General features: G+C 41.5%; 1 protein-coding gene across 1 annotated transcript in view; it reads right to left on the bottom strand.

Annotated features, from left to right (window-relative positions):
- The window catches only part of Gpa2 (Glycoprotein hormone alpha 2), a 251,782-nt gene that overhangs the window by 110,315 nt on the left and 123,967 nt on the right, over window positions 1–17,500 (bottom strand). Inside the window, exon 2 of the mRNA XM_080285352.1 lies at window positions 16,353–16,474. Within this exon, the coding sequence (XP_080141478.1) occupies window positions 16,353–16,467 (115 nt within the window). The 5' untranslated portion in view covers window positions 16,468–16,474. The remainder of the gene's footprint in view (window positions 1–16,352; window positions 16,475–17,500) is intronic.

Genomic DNA, 17,500 nt, shown 5'->3' with positions numbered 1-17,500 from the left:
TATCTTGATAGAAGCTATTTTCAGCAAAACATATGACTGATATTTTAATACTTATAAGGGTTCGCCATTTCGCGATGAATTGGTGATTTTCTTAGGTTTGCCAATCAGGATAGAACTCGTAATAATGCCTTCAAATTACACAAATTCATGTTTGGATTGGATGTAGGATTAATTAATAATAGGTCAGAAAATAAAATATGATTGCTATATTTGAACATTAGACAATAAACAGTTCAAATATCTCTCTCTCTCTCTCTCTCTCTCTCAGGAGAGGAAGGAGAAGGGTAGGGCTGGAGAAAGAGTCAGGTGAGGTCACTTTAATCCCTTTGTACGGGCACCTGTGTTCGACTAGGACTTGAGCGTACTTCTTCCGCCACTTTATATGGAACAGAGTATAGTAGTACCGTTCCATATACATCCCATAGCACTTCTTCGTGACCAACACTGTATTCTAATCTCAGTCTCTTGCTACAGCACATCATTCAGGGTGGAGATATGGCAAATTTAAGCCAAGTTAAAGTGGACAGAGCATAGGACTCTCTCTCTCTCTCTCTCTCTCTCTCTCTCTCTGGTATTTATTCCTTACACACCAATGAAGTACAGTATTTTTACACTTCATTCTTGCCATCAACACACGATTTTATTCTGCTTAAAACACCCACACACACACACACACACACACACACACACATACACACACACACACACACACACACACACACACACACACACAGTGTAAAGATTAAGGAAGGCTACTCTTACTGTGCATCAAATCCCACCAGCCTTAAAATTCTCTCCAGACCTGCAGAAAATCGTATATAAAGTAGTATGAATATATAAAATTACGTCAGGGGTTTGAGGGGGTTGACCCTTTCGCACGTAGCATACTTCTTCAAGGGATTACGAGACGATTTTCTTCAGATGAGAGATATACCCTGACAGGCACAGAGAAAATGGAGGGAGAAAAATGGTGTGGTTTGTGTAAGCGTCCCCCCCCCTTTCTCTCTCTCTCTCTCTCTCTCTCTCTCTCTCTCTCTCTCTCTCTCTCTCTCTCTCTCTCTCTCTCTCTCTCTCTCTCCATAAATAATACAGTATTTGAGGTGACAAAAGAATGTACCGTAAGGTGGGAAAGAAAGGGTAAATAGAGATGGGCACGAATGAGAATGTGTAAAGGAATGGAGGAAGAAATAAAAAAAAACACAACGAGGGAAGGACGGGAGTGGTTGAAGGAATGAAGGACGGAGGGAAGGAAGGGATTGGTAAGGAAGAAGGATAGAAAGACAGAAGGAAAAAAAAAACGGGAAAGGAGGACCAAGGAAAGAATGCTACTGAGGAATGAATGAAACAGGTAGAAAAGAAAGAATGAAGGAATGCTGACAGAATGAAAGAAGGAATGTGCAGGTAAAAAGGACGAAGGAGAGTGAAGGAAGGGAACAATGGAAAGAAGGAAGACGAGGAAGGTAGGAGGCAAGAAAGAATAAAGTGAGGGGGACAAGAGAAGATCTTTTGTCGTCTTGTCCTTTAAGAGATCCCTAGAGAGGCAGGGAAAGTGAGAGACGCTGTTTGAATGTTTTTGAGAAAGAAAGAGAGAGAGAGAGAGAGAGAGAGAGAGAGAGAGAGAGAGAGAGAGAGAGAGAGAGAGAGAGAGAGGAGGGGAGATGAGTTTCAAGTCCTAACAGTGAGCGTACACTCTCTCTCTCTCTCTCTCTCTCTCTATCAAGATTTTGTTACCTTTACAGATGCCAATTGTATTACCTAGATCAAGACTCTTCAATGACCTTCGCACCGCCTGGTTTCTCTCCCTAAGCTAAATAAAACACTCTCTATGTAGCAACAATATGAGTGAAAATACATCATCGGATCAAAAGAATTAACTCTCAAATAGATAACGTTATTATTATATTTTTTCTTGATACTTGTGTCGGTTTATATTCATCTAAAAAAAATCCATAACACTTTTCAGACCAGTTGATGGCCAAGTGTTGTTAGACTGGAGGATGGACTGGACTAGCAACCAAGGAGACTCATTCCCACCGCATAACTAAGACTATGTGAATTTCTCGCAACCACGACTTACTTTCCTAGTTATGGCGGTGACACAGTTCCATCAGATGAAAACACAGTGACTATTCCAGCCAATTTTGTCCAGTTCACGAATCAATCTGCATGGGTTAGATACATCCTTTATTAACGGACGCATGCATTGAACAGCTTTAGTATTCTCAGCTCACGTCAAACGATTTCATTCATCCAGGAGTGCGTCATAGGAGTCTGAAGGAGTTAATCCTAACCCCGTCAACTCTCTCATGCTCAGAACAACTCGTGTGTCCTACTTCAGGTAACGCCAAACGATTTCATTCAGCCGGCAGTACGTCACACGAGCCTCAGAGCGTCTACCCATTCACTACCGGGCGTCAATCCGGAGATGCGTAAAATCGTCTGAAGGTAGCCAAAAATACACAAAACCATTACGCCATCTTACTCAAGGAGTGTAATATCTGGACTCAATAGCCTTGCCCCGGGCCCCTACGCTCCTGATGGTACAATAAACGTATGACACCATAAGGATCTATGTCTTTTGAAGGTGAAGCTCCAGCACAGAAAGTGGGAAATACGCAGTCAGAAAACGGGAGACGTGACGTACTGGCGATGAGATAATCGTCATGGTGAATGACTGTAGTAGTGAAAGGTTGTATGTAATGGTGAATGGTTGCTGTAGTATTGGCTGTAAAGGTCAGTGGTTTTAAAAGTGAATAGTAGTGAATGGACGCACTTGTGAATGGCTGTAGTAGTGAATGGTCGCACTGGTGAATGGTTATAATATTGAACGCTGAAAGCTGCGAGTGGTAGTGGCAGAAACTGGCTGTAGCAGTGAAAGGTAGCAGTAAAGAATGGTAGAGCAGTAAATGGTAATTGTAATGAAATGATCGTAGCAGCGTACTTATGAATGATGGTAGTAATAAATGGACGTGGTACTAAGTGGACATGGTATTAATTAGGCGTGGTATTAACTGGAGGTGATCATAATGGACGTGGTATTAAATGGACGTGGCATTAAATGTACGTGGTATTAAAGGTAAGTGACATTAAATGAAGAAAAAATTAAATGAACTTATTATTAAATGGACGAGTATTAAATGGACGTAGCATTAAATGAACGTAGTATTAATTGGACGAGTATTAAATGGACGAAGTATTAAATGGACGTGGTATTAAATGGCCATAGTATTAAATGGACGCAGTATTAAATAGACGCTGTATTAAATGGGCGCAGTATTTAATGGACGTAATCAACGCTCGCTGTCCTCTTCCTTCTGAAATTGAGGTTCCCTACGAGCACCCCACTACCTGAGGATATAGTCATCAATGGACGCATTATCAGAAGGACGTAGTATTAAATGGACGTAGTATTAAATGGACGTGGTATCAAATGGACGTGGTATTATATGGACGCAATATTAAATGGACGTGGTATTTAAGTGGATGTAATGCAAAATGGAAGTTGTGTTAAACAGACTTGGTATTAAATGAACAAGCATCAAACTGACGATTATCAAATAGACGGAGTATTAAATGTTCATATTGTTAAATGGACGAAAATTAAATGGACATTGTAATAAATAAACGTACTTTTCAACTGACTTAGTATTAAATACACGTAGTAATAAATAGACACGGAATCAAATGAATGTACGAATGAGCGAACTAAGTATTAAATGGACGTAGCTGTAAATACCAGAGTGAATCATCCGCAGTAATGAATGAACTGTGACGTTACAACCACTATCAGCCAATGGCGTGCTGGGTAGGTCGGAGTGGACTGGCTGTAGGATAATTGCTCAATCACAGGAAGTTATGCTTGTTGGCCTCTCATTACTGGGCCAGGCTGTGTGTGTGTGTGTGTGTGTGTGTGTGTGTGTGTGTGTGTGTGTGTGTGTGTGTGTGTGTGTGTGTGTGTGTGTGTGTGTGTGTGTGTGTGTGTGTGTGTGTGTGTGTGTGTGTGTGTGTGTGTGTGTGTGTGTGTGTGTGTGCGCGCGCACGCGTGCGAGAACGAGCACAAGCACAAATTCTTTTAAAATTCCCAATCGTGAATGAAAGAGTCTAGTTGAAATCCTGGTCTCAACCTCTTTAGCTCGGAGGCCTTTGTTAATAATATTCTTGCTCTTCTTCACGATTTCACTCAGTTTACGAGAGATTTTCCGGACTGGAGGGGTTCGGTATAGCCTTCACTACCATCGTCTTATGGTACCAAGAACAATATATATAAAGACGTCCTCGTACTGAAAGAGTTAACAGCCATTTGTACCAGCCGTGTTTACTTGTGGCAGAAAAAAAAAAAAAAGTTACTTCATCTACAAGCCAAGTTGGTCTTATCACTCTCAGGTTCCTAAGACTCACTCTCGGATAAATATAATCGTGACGCGTTGACTGAAACACCAGGGTTGTCCCGATTATGTCACAGGTAATGCTGACAATGCTAACACTCCCAGGCTCATATACTCACACAGCTGAAAAAATCGTGTATCGCTAGTCAGAATGGAAAAGAACTGTTTCGACCTTAAAAGGGTTACTAAAGACATCACTAACACTCATGCACCAGTGAAAGAACTGAGTGAATAAAATCGTCCTGGAGTAGCTAGAACAGAATTCAAGAGACTGTCCTATCTAAAGAAACTTTAATTGTGGCAGCAAAAGCACTCAGGCTCCTATGACTCACTCTCAGCTAATTATCGTCCGTCAAATGAAATATAATGCTACTGTTGTCCCGACCTTGAAAGGGATAAAAAAAAAAAAAAAACGAGGATATATCATGGTAAAAATTTCAAAAATAATAATTTGGCATTGTTTTATTATTGCTGATACCTGAGTGTTTGCCGACGTGGCAATAACAGTTACCTCCTCCACTTTATTGGGCATTAAGGTGATATTTCATTGCTGCAGTGTGGTGTTGTGTGCATGTGTCTGGCCATATACCTATGTGTGTTTATGTCCGTGTGTGTGCGTATGCATGTATGTATGCATGTATGTATGGATGGCTGTGGACGTTTGTGTCTGCTGATGAATGTATGAATAAAGTCCAGTACAGTTTTGAATTCAACCAGCTTTAAAACACACACAATATGCTGGCTGATTGCATTTTATTTTCGCAGCAGAAATTAAGATGCATTCACGGATTGTATACATGTAAACACACGGATTATAATCATATATATATATATATATATATATATATATATATATATATATATATATATATATCACTGTTTCCAAGAGTGGGTCAGGTTCTGCAGTGGACATAATTTATGCTCACACACACACACACACACACACACACACACATGTAATCAGAGAGAGAGAGAGAGAGAGGAAGAGGCAGTGAGTGAGACAGAGACGAAGCCAGATAAACCCAACAACAAAGCAAGTCACCGTATCAGCAACAATTCCACAGGGCCTCAGGTAGATGCCGTGTGCCCTGACAAATAATCTCAAACCAGCCTCCTTAAACCACCCTAGGGAACGCTATAATTACCCCTGCCCTCTTTTATTACTGTTAAGGGCGAGATAATTTTGCCCAAGACTATCCAAATTTGGCTCCAATGGCGGTGATTGCTCGTGGCGAACGAGGAGGTGGACTTGAAGGTTAAGTCAGTGAGTGAATAAAGAGGGCCCAGGAGTGATCAACAGACAGTCAGATGGTTAAGCCAGTCAGGGAGAATAAAGAAAACTCAATGTTACCAACAGACAGTCAAATGATTAAGTCAGTCAGTAAGAATAAAGACAGCCGAACAGAGACCAACGGACAGCCAGATGGTTAAGTCAGTGAATAAAGAGGGCCCAACAGCAACCAACAGAGAGTCAGATGGTTAAGTCGGAGTTCGGAAACTAATCAGCCACCTGTCACTGCTCGCCAGACTTCCCGGGGCGACAGTAAGAGAATTAAGGATGCATGCTTCGCCGTGTTGCTTAAGGACTTCACCGTATTTGCTCCGCTTTCACTGTTTTGCACACACGGCCGTATTCTGTGTAAGAGTTCTGTAACGCATTTTCCTCAGCGATTTACTTTGCATATTGCACCTTAACGTTCTCTTGTATGTTATTTATATAGCTTTAATATCGACATAGTTTGAATCAACTACATATAAAAAGATATCGAAGTGCAATATGTAGAATATATTGCTAAGGCAGAGTTGTTACGATATGTGAAGCCATTTACAATACGACCCTTAAAGACAACTATAATGGCTTTTTTTTTTTTAACTCTTATCAGGGTACCATCAAACCTCTTATTCAGCTTGACCTCTTCAGTCCTATGATGTATTTAATATTTTGTACTTGCTATCTCCGGACGATTTTATTCACTACTGGACAGACCTTTCGAACTGATGGGATTATAATACAGCCTTCACTAGCCATTCACTCCCAGATGTCTCCCCTGATCTACATCAAAGCGTCTGGTGGTAGGGGAGAACGTAAGAAGTACGTCAAAGGTAGTCATGTGTTTGATTCATTCCCTCCAACTGCTGACGATTTTATTTCGGTTAGCAAGTTTAAAAGTATATTCTTCCTATCTCCATTCGTCATTTCATAGCTTGGGAGACACTTTTTGAACTGGACGGGCAAGCAGTATCCTTCATTAACCACCTCACTAATACAGATCCTTCAGGAGTAGGGTAAAAATAGTCTCGTGGCAGCAAGAACTCTGAAATATTGCGTCACTGCATCCAAGGAGTCTAATGCTTCCATAATAAAGTTCAATACAGTCGTTCATCATAAACGGCTGATATTAGTGTGACCAAAATGAAATAAAACACGTCATTGTACTGGTGTAGCTAAGGACGGCGACTGTATTTCAGAGAAAAAATAAATCACACGCTTTTCCATTGCAATAAATATGTTCCAGCACGGGTTCAATGACATTAAACCAAACACCTGCAAATCAGTCCATACAATACACAAAATATCTCATCATAAAGGTTTTGTAAAATGGTGAATTCTTATTTCTTAGTCCAGGATCTCCTTGGGACCAAGAAGGGAATACGGCGTGAAAGTCTTGTAGTAAATGAGAGCTATACAAACGCCTCCGAATCTACTGCTTACATACCTATCAGTATCTGTTTATCAGTCTATATCTCAGTCGACAGTCTATGTACTATACATATCTATCTATCTATCTATTTATGTATTTATACATACATAAATTCATACATATATATATATATATATATATATATATATATATATATATATATATATATATATATATATATATATATATATATATATATATATATACCATCTATCAATTTATCTATTGTTCTGCCTGCTTACAAACCAACTTATATATCCATCGATGAACACACACACACACACACACACACACACACACACACACACACACACACACACACACTCACGCACGCACGCACTCACGCGCATGAAGACGTCCATGTGCTCATAAATACACATATATGTAAATATTGTTACCCTTGCCCTGGCACTTCAATATTTGGAGTTGTGTGTGTGTGTGTGTGTGTGTGTGTGTGTGTGTGTGTGTGTGTGTGTGTGTGTGTGTGTGTGTGTGTGTGTGTGTGTGTGTGTGTGTGTGTGTGTGTGTGTGTGTGTGTGTGTGTGTGTGTGTGTGTGTGTGTGTGTGTGTGTGTGTGTTCCAGGCGTTCAATACATACGGTCACAATCAAACATACATACAAAAACATAATTCATCACAGCCAGCACAGTACTTCTTATGTATACATAAGCACATGCTGTACATATGCTCATACACACAAACGCCCTTAAAACATGTAAAGAATGCACACACACACACACACACACACACACACACACACACACACACACACACACACACACACACACACACACACACACACCAACCACTGTAAATGAGATCTAAAAGCAGCCAACTATATGGTTTCACTAACATAAACAGAATACCGATGAGAATGGCTTATTGTATTTAACAGAATATTAGGCAAAGTTTAATGGGAGTTAATGCTGCTGAACTCACACCTCAGCACATCCACCTATATTCTGAACGCACAAATGTAGATTGCTCCAATTATGTGTGCTGCCCATTCAAGGAAGTGTTGCGAAATTAAAAAGAAAGGTAACTTCTGCATTGTGTGTCATGGGAAGGTTGTTTTTTTTTTTTTATAACAATCTTCTTTTGTTCATCCCTACAAGTAAGCCTCTTGTTGGGTTTACTATGTCCTCCTCACAAAAGAAACCATGTGGTGTAAGATGTCGACTTCTTGCTGGTCATTTTACAGGACCTCATGGACTTTGCAGTTTCCAGTATCAGGTCAATGTCGGACAGGTCGTGTAAAGTGCGCATCGAGAGGGGTGCCCTACATTGCAAGAAAACTATATACTGTGTATTTTCTCATTCTGAGACCCTGACCACACAATGTGTAACATCACCAGGCAGCGAACACCATCCATTATTGTTCCTAGCAAGCATGACCTCCATCAACTGTCCACCGCTTGACCATGGTGTTGATACCGTTACGTGGCTACACCCCCACAAAGCAATGCTGCTGGATTTTGTGACAGAAAAAATTATATCCTACAGACCTACGTATAATATTCTGAAAACCACATCTGATTCTTATCAGTATTCTTTTTTATATCGAAACAAGTTGGCATTTTGTTATCAAACTGTAGGAACCGACAGTCGTACTATTACACCCGATATTGAGAAGGGAAAGACATGTCCCACATGCTTTTACGATAATTTTTAAAGCACATGCTGTTGACAGACTACGTATGACATCAATATCGTGGTTGACTACACTCTGGTCCGTATTCTGGTGAGGTAAGGATGCTTTCAAACATCTAAGCCTTATCGATGTATACAGTATTGCTTCTTATGATTATGTTATTTAAATCGTTTTGAAATCGAAATAGTTTGCATAAATATCAAAGATTATAATATTACCGCGTCATATGCTGGAATAAGTTGGTTAAAGAAACACGCAAGAAAACTTCCCAAACTGACGAATTTATGAGCCTCTGTCATATCTAATAACTATATATGTTCCAGAGTGGTCTTTGAAAATTAAGGGCTTCGTGATCTTGGACTTAAAAATAGAGACTGCAGATATTTGTCCACGTCTTACTAATTCATTCTGATTACAGACACGGATTTTCTCAGGACTAATGAGGTAATTACACAAGAGAAAACACACTTCTACACACACACACACACACACATGTGGAGGTGTAGGAGGACTACTGGGCCTTGGGATAGGCTACTGCCCCCGAGATATAGGCCCTGAAGCCTTTGCCCAGAGTCGGACACATAAAAAAAAAAAAAAAAAAAAAAAAAGTAAATGAAAAAATATGGTCACACTCACCGATCTACCACACAATCTCCTTCACCTTTAAAAATACACTTTCATCCACACCCACGCCTCCCCCATCCACACTGCCGTCCCAACTTCACCTCAGCCGAGGGAGGGTCACCGGGGGAAGTCCCTTGTCGAAAACACATTAATATTTATGTGTCAGGTTCAGCGAGCACAAAGGCAAGGTGAGGCTGCTGTTTCATGTGTCAGGTGTTTGTTCTGTTTGTGTGTTTATCAGGAATACTTTTGTTGTGTCGCGTTTTTCTTGTGTGTGTGTGTGTGTGTGTGTGTGTGTGTGTGTGTGTGTGTGTGTGTGTGTGTGTGTGTGTGTGTGTGTGTGTGTGTGTGTGTGTGTGTGAGGGGGGTTTGTCTTGTGGTTCTAGGTGTATTAGTAGTGTGTGTGTGTGTGTGTGTGTGTGTGTGTGTGTGTGTGTGTGTGTGTGTGTGTGTGTGTGTGTGTGTGTGTGTGTGTGTGTGTGTGTGTGTGTGTGTGTGTGTGTGTGTGTGTGTGTGTGTGTGTGTGTGTGAGGGGGGTTTGTCTTGTGGTTCTAGGTGTATTAGTAGTGTGTGTGTGTGTGTGTGTGTGTGTGTGTGTGTGTGTTTCATCGAGTCTCACACAGTGCCCGACAACAAAGCTGGTGCCTCTCACGCTCCGCCGCCTTCCGTCAGCTGATCACCCACGTGTGTAAACAAGAATCAGCTGATCGACCCACGTTCTCGGCATCGGTTCTTTACTTCGGAATTCTGCAAGACGGTGGTCGTCGGGGAATGGACGTGACGAGGGTGACGGATGGCGTTTATATATTTATTTATTTACTTATTTAACTAGATTTAAACCCCTTTATCGGGTCAATTTACGAAGAATCTCTAGTAGTGAAGGGGTTAATCAAGACTATATCTGACCTCTGCGATTTTAAGTAACCCGTAAGCTGAATAAACTCGTCTGGAGGTAATACAGAAATGAAGATGACGTCCTCGTAGTCAATGGATGAAGGGCGGGATGTGGAGGAGCTGCTGGTGCGTCAGTTAACACGTTCAACTCTCAACACAGGGAACCACTTCGAATCCCTGGCGGGTCAGACTTTGGGGTAATCTGTCCCTCTCTTGTCGCTGTTCACCCAGGAGTGCAGCTCGAGACTTGGATGTATGTGCGATTGTTGCCTGTTGTATTTTGGGGGATTACTGGAACATGACAAAAGTTAACTACTACTCTCTGGAATTCGCTTCCTGGGAATTGTTTCCCACAAACATTTGATACACTTCAGTTCAAGTCCAGTTGTTATGGGTATATTATGAATGGAGGATGCCTTTAGGCACATGGACTTTTTATTTTTTCCCTTTGTTTTTCCTTCCTCCATTCATTATCTATTAAAAAAAAAAAAAAGTCTCCCTTATGACCCTCGTGTAGTAGATATGCATAAATACAAGCTTTCTACACCTACATGAGTGCCGGTAAGTTGGAGAGTAGGAGGCGGCGTGGAAGCCCTAGAACGTGAATTGACTACGACTACGTCAGTTTAATATTTTTAGTACTACCTTCAGACGATTTTATTCAGCTTAGAAACGCCGCCCAAGAGAGAAGTTCACGAAGGCTATATTTAACCCTTTCATTTACAAGTCTCTCCTCAGCTGAATATTACAGTTTGTCTTGCTACCTATAGCCAGACAACTCATTAAATACGCTTTTCTCGTGGTCTGCAATAGGTAAAAATGAAGATACGTTATCGGACTGAGGGAATAAACGAGGTACTGACGTTGGGGAAACAAATGAAATGCCCGAAAAAGTAATAGAGATTGATCGATGAAGTAAGTATCGGGATGCATATGACACGGGCTGCACGTGTTTCTCAACCTGGCAGTCCAGAAAAGTCTCGATTCTAAAGGCGTTACGAAGCTCACTTTTGTGTGGGGATCATTACACCTGTGAAGGGAGTCAGGATTTTTGAAGACTTGAATGATGCATGAATTACTGAAAGGATGAATAAAATGATGATGATAATGATAATGATGATGATGATGATCCGAAGTAGACATACGAGTAAACAAAACCAAGAGCATAAATATAAGCTGAATAAAATCAATCAAAAACCAGAATACCCTCGACAAAGGCAAGGTTTGAAACGCAATTTTCTCCTTTGACCTTGAGTAATGGCTCACATCCTAATACAGTCGTCCTAACTCAACAAATCTCCAGGCGTCCATCAGTTGGTTATATGGTTACCACCCAACGTAGTAAATGGCATCCTGGGCAACAAGAACCCGTTTTGGCTTGTTACTCTGTGTACTGACTTGCAAATTACGCGATACACGCAAAAAACAAAACTTAAAAATATGGCACAAATGAAAACACACACACACACACACACACACACACACACAACAGGTAACATAAACACACACAACACGCAGCAAATAACAGATAAAAAACATATAAGACACACACACACACACACACACACACACACACACACAACCCGAGTGAATGATGGCGTCACAAGGGAGAGGGGGAGTGACTCGTTCATATGCCCGCGGTGGCTCCCTCGATGCTCATTCCAGTTACAGGGCTAGTCTCGCGTGCCTCATGAAGCGCCTAATAAAAACACGGGCAGCCAGGAGCACAGCTTAGATAGATAAATAGATAGATAGGCAGAGATAGCTAGGGATGTGTAGAGACAGATAGATAGATAGATACATGATAGATAGACAGGCAAGCAGATTCTTAACGAGAGGGCGTTGAGAGACAGGCTCAGGTACACAATGAAAAGCATCTTGACAGCTAATCAGTACGCACCTGCATGCATACATACACACACGCATGCATACATACATACATACATTCATACAGAGAGAGAGAGAGAGAGGGTAATACAATTTTGTGATTTATATGTGAAGGTTAGGATGAATGTGAGATTGCATGATTTGTGACCTTTACGCCCCTCGCTTAACGAGTGTGCTTGTGTTTAAAGTCAGACCTCTCAGGATGGGGTGTTAGGTAACAGACAGAGCCACGTAGGGAGACAAAGAGCTAGGTAGATAGGTAAACACATACATAGGCTATATACATACATACATACATATCGGTAAGTAAGGACATACACAGATCTATAGAGACAGACCGATAGGTAGATAAGTAGGTAGGCAGGTAGGTAGGTAGGTAGGCGGCAAGGCAAGCAAGCAGGTAGGTACACATGTAGGTAGGTAGGTAGACAGATACACCTGACGATCGGTAGGTCATCATCCTGACCTTGTTTCCCCACTAAAAACCAGGTGGCTCTCCTAAACTACAAAAAAACCGTCTCAGCAATAATACACTATAATACGACGTGGGTTAACCCCTTCAATCCTATCGTTTCTTTTCTTTCCTTCCTGCCTAAACAAGACGATTTTTATTAAGCGTACGAGACCAACCTGTACTCTTTTCACCTTAACCTGGCCAAGACTTTTTTTTCTTTTCTATTCGTGGCTCGTTTCCTGTAGCTCAGTGGCAGAATATGACAATACTGTGGCTTCTGTATTGTCTCCACAGCACTTTTTCGTGACTAGCACCCTATTCCAGTACTAATCTCTTGCTACAACTCGGGAATGATAATCAAGAGAGGACAATTTTAGGCCAAGGTAAAGTGACGAGAGTGTAGTGGTGGGTAATGAAGGCTGTATCTAACCTCTCCAGTGCGATAAGTCTCTCTGATGCAACATGGAATTGTCTAACAGGAGGGAGAATAAGCTACAGCAAGACGTCATCGTAGTGAGGGAGGTAACTGCCTTGGCGGTGACAGTGGGGTTAAGGCATTTGTTACCTCCATCAGCGAAAGTCGAAGGAGGTTATGTATGTACACCCATGCTTGTCTGTTTATCCACAAGATACCTCAGAAAGGTATCGATGGATTTCAATAAAATTTTGTAGATGTGTGGGTCATGGGCCAGGAAAGAATTGGTTCAATTTTAGTGGTTATCTGAACTGCCTGGTACAGGCATAGGCGGAGGTACGAGCTCTGTGCGTGCTGTCTCGCTCGTTTTTGTTGTTGTTGACGACGATGATGATGATGATGATACTGTTGTTGATGTCGTTGTTGTTAGTGGTGGTGGTGCTGTAGCTTTAGGCTCATCTGACACGCAAACCCGGTGGACTGCAGGACTAAGTTGCCATTCTCCTGCAGTTCACCATCCTCCCAGTTGGGGAATAAAAAGTAGGTGAGACGGATTTGTATAACCAGGGAGTGGAGCCGTGTGGTGAGATCTCTGCCATCACGTGAAAGGTGACCCTCTCCAGCACCTCCAAGGCTTTGCACACATTCTACATGAGTCTAAACCTAGAGCTCAATAATGTTCAAGAACGCTTGACTGAACTTCATATATTACTGATTTAGCGACTTTATTAACCCTCTCGTCGCTACTTATTCTCTACTATTCTATTCCAGCTTAGGGCAGATGATTTATTCAGCTAAGAAGGAGTCATATGAACCTGGGAGTAACTATCGACGTGGCTGTGCGAAGGTTAGAGCATGTAAACACAATACACGTGATCTTATTGTGATGTCATGAAATTATGCATGCTAATCTATTTCACATTATAACATTTAAGGCTCAAAACCTGCTACCTGAGGACACACACACACACACACACACACACACACACACACACACACACACACACACACACACACACAACAAAGGCTATCACATTGGGGTATATACCAGCACTAAGTCAGTGGATCTTCACCCGTACTTTATGTGACATTGGAGGCTTTGCAACAATTTTTCTCAGATAAATATCTTTCATACAACACCTTAAGTACTGTCTTATTGTCTTAAAAACGATTTAGTCAATATCAGCAGTATACAAGAGGATATTGAGGTGCAATACGCAAAATGAGTCGCTACGAAAAAGGAGTTAAGAAATCTAAGTCACGTGGAGTACGATCCGTAGAGGCCACGGCATGAACACAAAGGTACCTCAATGCAAATCCGAATATACGAACTGCTTACAACTCTGGATATTACTTGGCATGCTAAAAGTCTAGGGACAATATGATCAAATTACGCCTCGCAGATGAGTGCTGGAAGTCGGCTAGTAAGGTGCAAGTCAGAGGCGAGGGAGGACAGAGGAGCCTGCGGGAGTAAAGGAGTGGGTAGGATGGGAGGAATGACATACGATGGTGGTGGGGTCGATCGGGAGAATGATATCCCTGGAGGGTGGTCGTTCTATGAGTGAAGATGTTACGGTGAGAATAGGTGTTTGGTTACAGTTCGACCGACGTGGGGGAGGGGCAGAAAATGGTGGGGTGAGCGGAGAGGGGTGGGTGGTGATGGTGGTGGGTGGTGAGGCTAGGTGAAGGTAAATGCACGCTGCACTCTTGGATGTGGTGATGGTATATTCCAAATGTCTCTCCATGAACAAAAACAGCAACAAAAACAAAACAAAAGCAAACATGCGTCGCTCTCTTAAAACTGGCCGTCTCGCGAATCTATCGAACACACACACACACACACACACACACAAACACACACACACACACACACACACAAAATTCTTCAATATTTCAGCCTACAGGGAGCCTAGCCAGGGGTCCTTACAACCACAAAGGACAAGAGTTGACCGTCCAGTGCCAGCTAATGCATACTTCACTTGCTATATCCATTACGCAACGATGAATATGCAAAGAGAGAGAAGAGGCAATGAATATCACGCTTATCACTGACACATATCTCCCTCTGTGTGTGTGTGTGTGTGTGTGTGTGTGTGTGTGTGTGTGTGTGTGTGTGTGTGTGTGTGTGTGTGTGTGTGTGTGTGTGTGTGTGTGTGTGTGTGTGTGCGCGCGCCACTATTACTATCATCACCATCATCAACATCATTACTATATTCACCATCATCATTACTACAACAATCACATCATCATCATCATCACCAGAAGCCCAACATTCACACACATGACAAAAGAACCACGCACAAATATAAAGTCCATAGGTATTGCATAATGTCATGTCCGGGCATTAATTTCTGTCATGTGTGGCAGAAACCGACCCAAAGGAAACAGTCCAAATTTACTTTGTTTCAATGATGCAGGGTTTTGAAATTAACAGCTGTTTTTGGGACAGTGATGATGATGATGATGACGGTAACATCATCAACAACAACAACATTAGTAGTAGTAGTAGCAGTAGTAGTAGTAGTAGTAGTAACAGTACCTGTAGTAGTAAAATAAATAATATAAAAATAAATAATAATAATGACACCAGTGGTCCCATTACGTGTAAATAAGACAAAGAAAAACCCAGTTTGTAGGAGGAGTAAATTACAGATGATATAGTGCAATTAGTAAAACGTTGTAATTTCACGTGAGCATACCTGAGAGAGAGAGAGAGAGAGAGAGAGAGAGAGAGAGAGAGAGAGAGAGAGGAGGGGGAAAGGCAATTTGATTACTGTGACTGGAAGTGTTATATAATTCTCTCTCTCTCTCTCTCTCTCTCTCTCTCTCTCTCTCTCTCTCTCTCTCTCTCGTAGTCTCAGGGTTTCTAGATATTTTTGTTAATAATCGAATACTTTGGAAATCCTATAAGAATGGTGAAACGTGATAATATTCAAAGTAGCTGACCCTTTTAATTTGGTCTCTGAGTTGATGAAAGTTAGTGCTGTGACTTAAATCAATTGTATCTATCATTAGCCTTCCTCTATATTGCATACTGTAATCTGCAACTGAGCTAACACACCTTGACTAAACTCCTTTGACACAGCTAAAAAAAAATGGCAGGTAATGGTAGTAAAGATGGCAGTGAAAACGAGAGCAAATTTCAGCATTCTCAAAAATGGTAGGTACAGTAATAGTAGTGCATAATAGTAATTAATGAGAGTAAATTCCATCACTCTCAAAACTGATTGGTAAATGTAGTAAATATGGCAGTTAAAATAATTAGGGTAAAGTCAAGTATGGTAGGTAATGGCAGTAAATAATCGTAGTTGGTAATGGTGATAAAAACGGTAGCACTCACCGACTCTGTGGCAGCCGGGTGTCTGCCAGGCGTGTTGGGCGCAGGAGGTGGAGACGATCATGCACGCCACCAGCACCAGCACAGCAGCACCCCTTACCATCACCACCAGCACCATTACCACGCTGAAAATACAGAAGGGTGTTAGTGTAGTTATCATCATCATCATCATCATCATCATCATCATCATCATCATCATGCACGCCACCAGCACCAGCACAGCAGCACCCCTTACCATCACCACCAGCACCATTACCACGCTGAAAATATAGAAGGGTGTTAGTTATCATCATCATCATCATCATCATCATCATCATCATCATCATCATGCACGCCACCAGCACCAGCACAGCAGCACCCATTACCATCACCACTAGTACCATTACCACGCTGAAAATTTATAAGGGTGTTAGTTATCATCATCATCATCATCATCATTAGCACCACCATTACCTCCACCACGCTGGAACATGAGGGGACACTACTTGTTATCATCACTTTCATCACCACCATCCCCAGCAGCTAAATTAACATCACAATTACTGGCACCATCACCATAACGCTGGATCAGTTTGTGTGAAGATCTAAGAGAGCTCACTTTCCTGTTCTTCAATTCTGTATTTCTGCATTTTAACCAAAGTGGAGGGATATGTATACCAAGAGGATTTTGTTAAACTAGGAGAGGAAATTTGGCTGTGATGAGGTTAGCGAATACTGTATCTAATCCTTTCAGTTCGGATTGTTTTTCTTTTTTTCTTATTTTTTTTTAGCTGAATATAATTGTCATAATACAGAAAGAATAAACAAAACCCATCAGACTCAAGGGCTGGTATTCTCGCCGGTTAAAGAAAGCTCCCTAACACCTTTTCCTAAGTGATTTATTTTGCCTATGACACCATACTGTCCTATTCCGTGTTACATAAATCCTTCGAACATCGCCATACCCTGCAAACGTAATGCACAAAAGGATATTAATACGACATGCAAAAATAAATCACTAAGGATGAAGCACTAGGGAGCCTCCAAACCCACCCAAAATCCAGGTCAAGGGTTTCATGCTACGGTAGGCTTCTCTAAGTTGATTTAAATGAGGTTAGCCGGCCAGAAGAAAAAGATGGGGTTTCACAGAGAAGGGGTTAGCGATGATTGAA

The sequence above is a fragment of the Coenobita brevimanus genome, chromosome 13 (assembly GCF_032717465.1).
Source record: "Coenobita brevimanus isolate Jiangsu-jjx chromosome 13, ASM3271746v2, whole genome shotgun sequence".
In the NCBI taxonomy this organism is placed as follows: domain Eukaryota; kingdom Metazoa; phylum Arthropoda; class Malacostraca; order Decapoda; family Coenobitidae; genus Coenobita; species Coenobita brevimanus.
The sequence above is the reverse complement of the archived record's forward strand: the minus strand, read 5'-3'. Positions and strand labels throughout refer to the sequence as shown.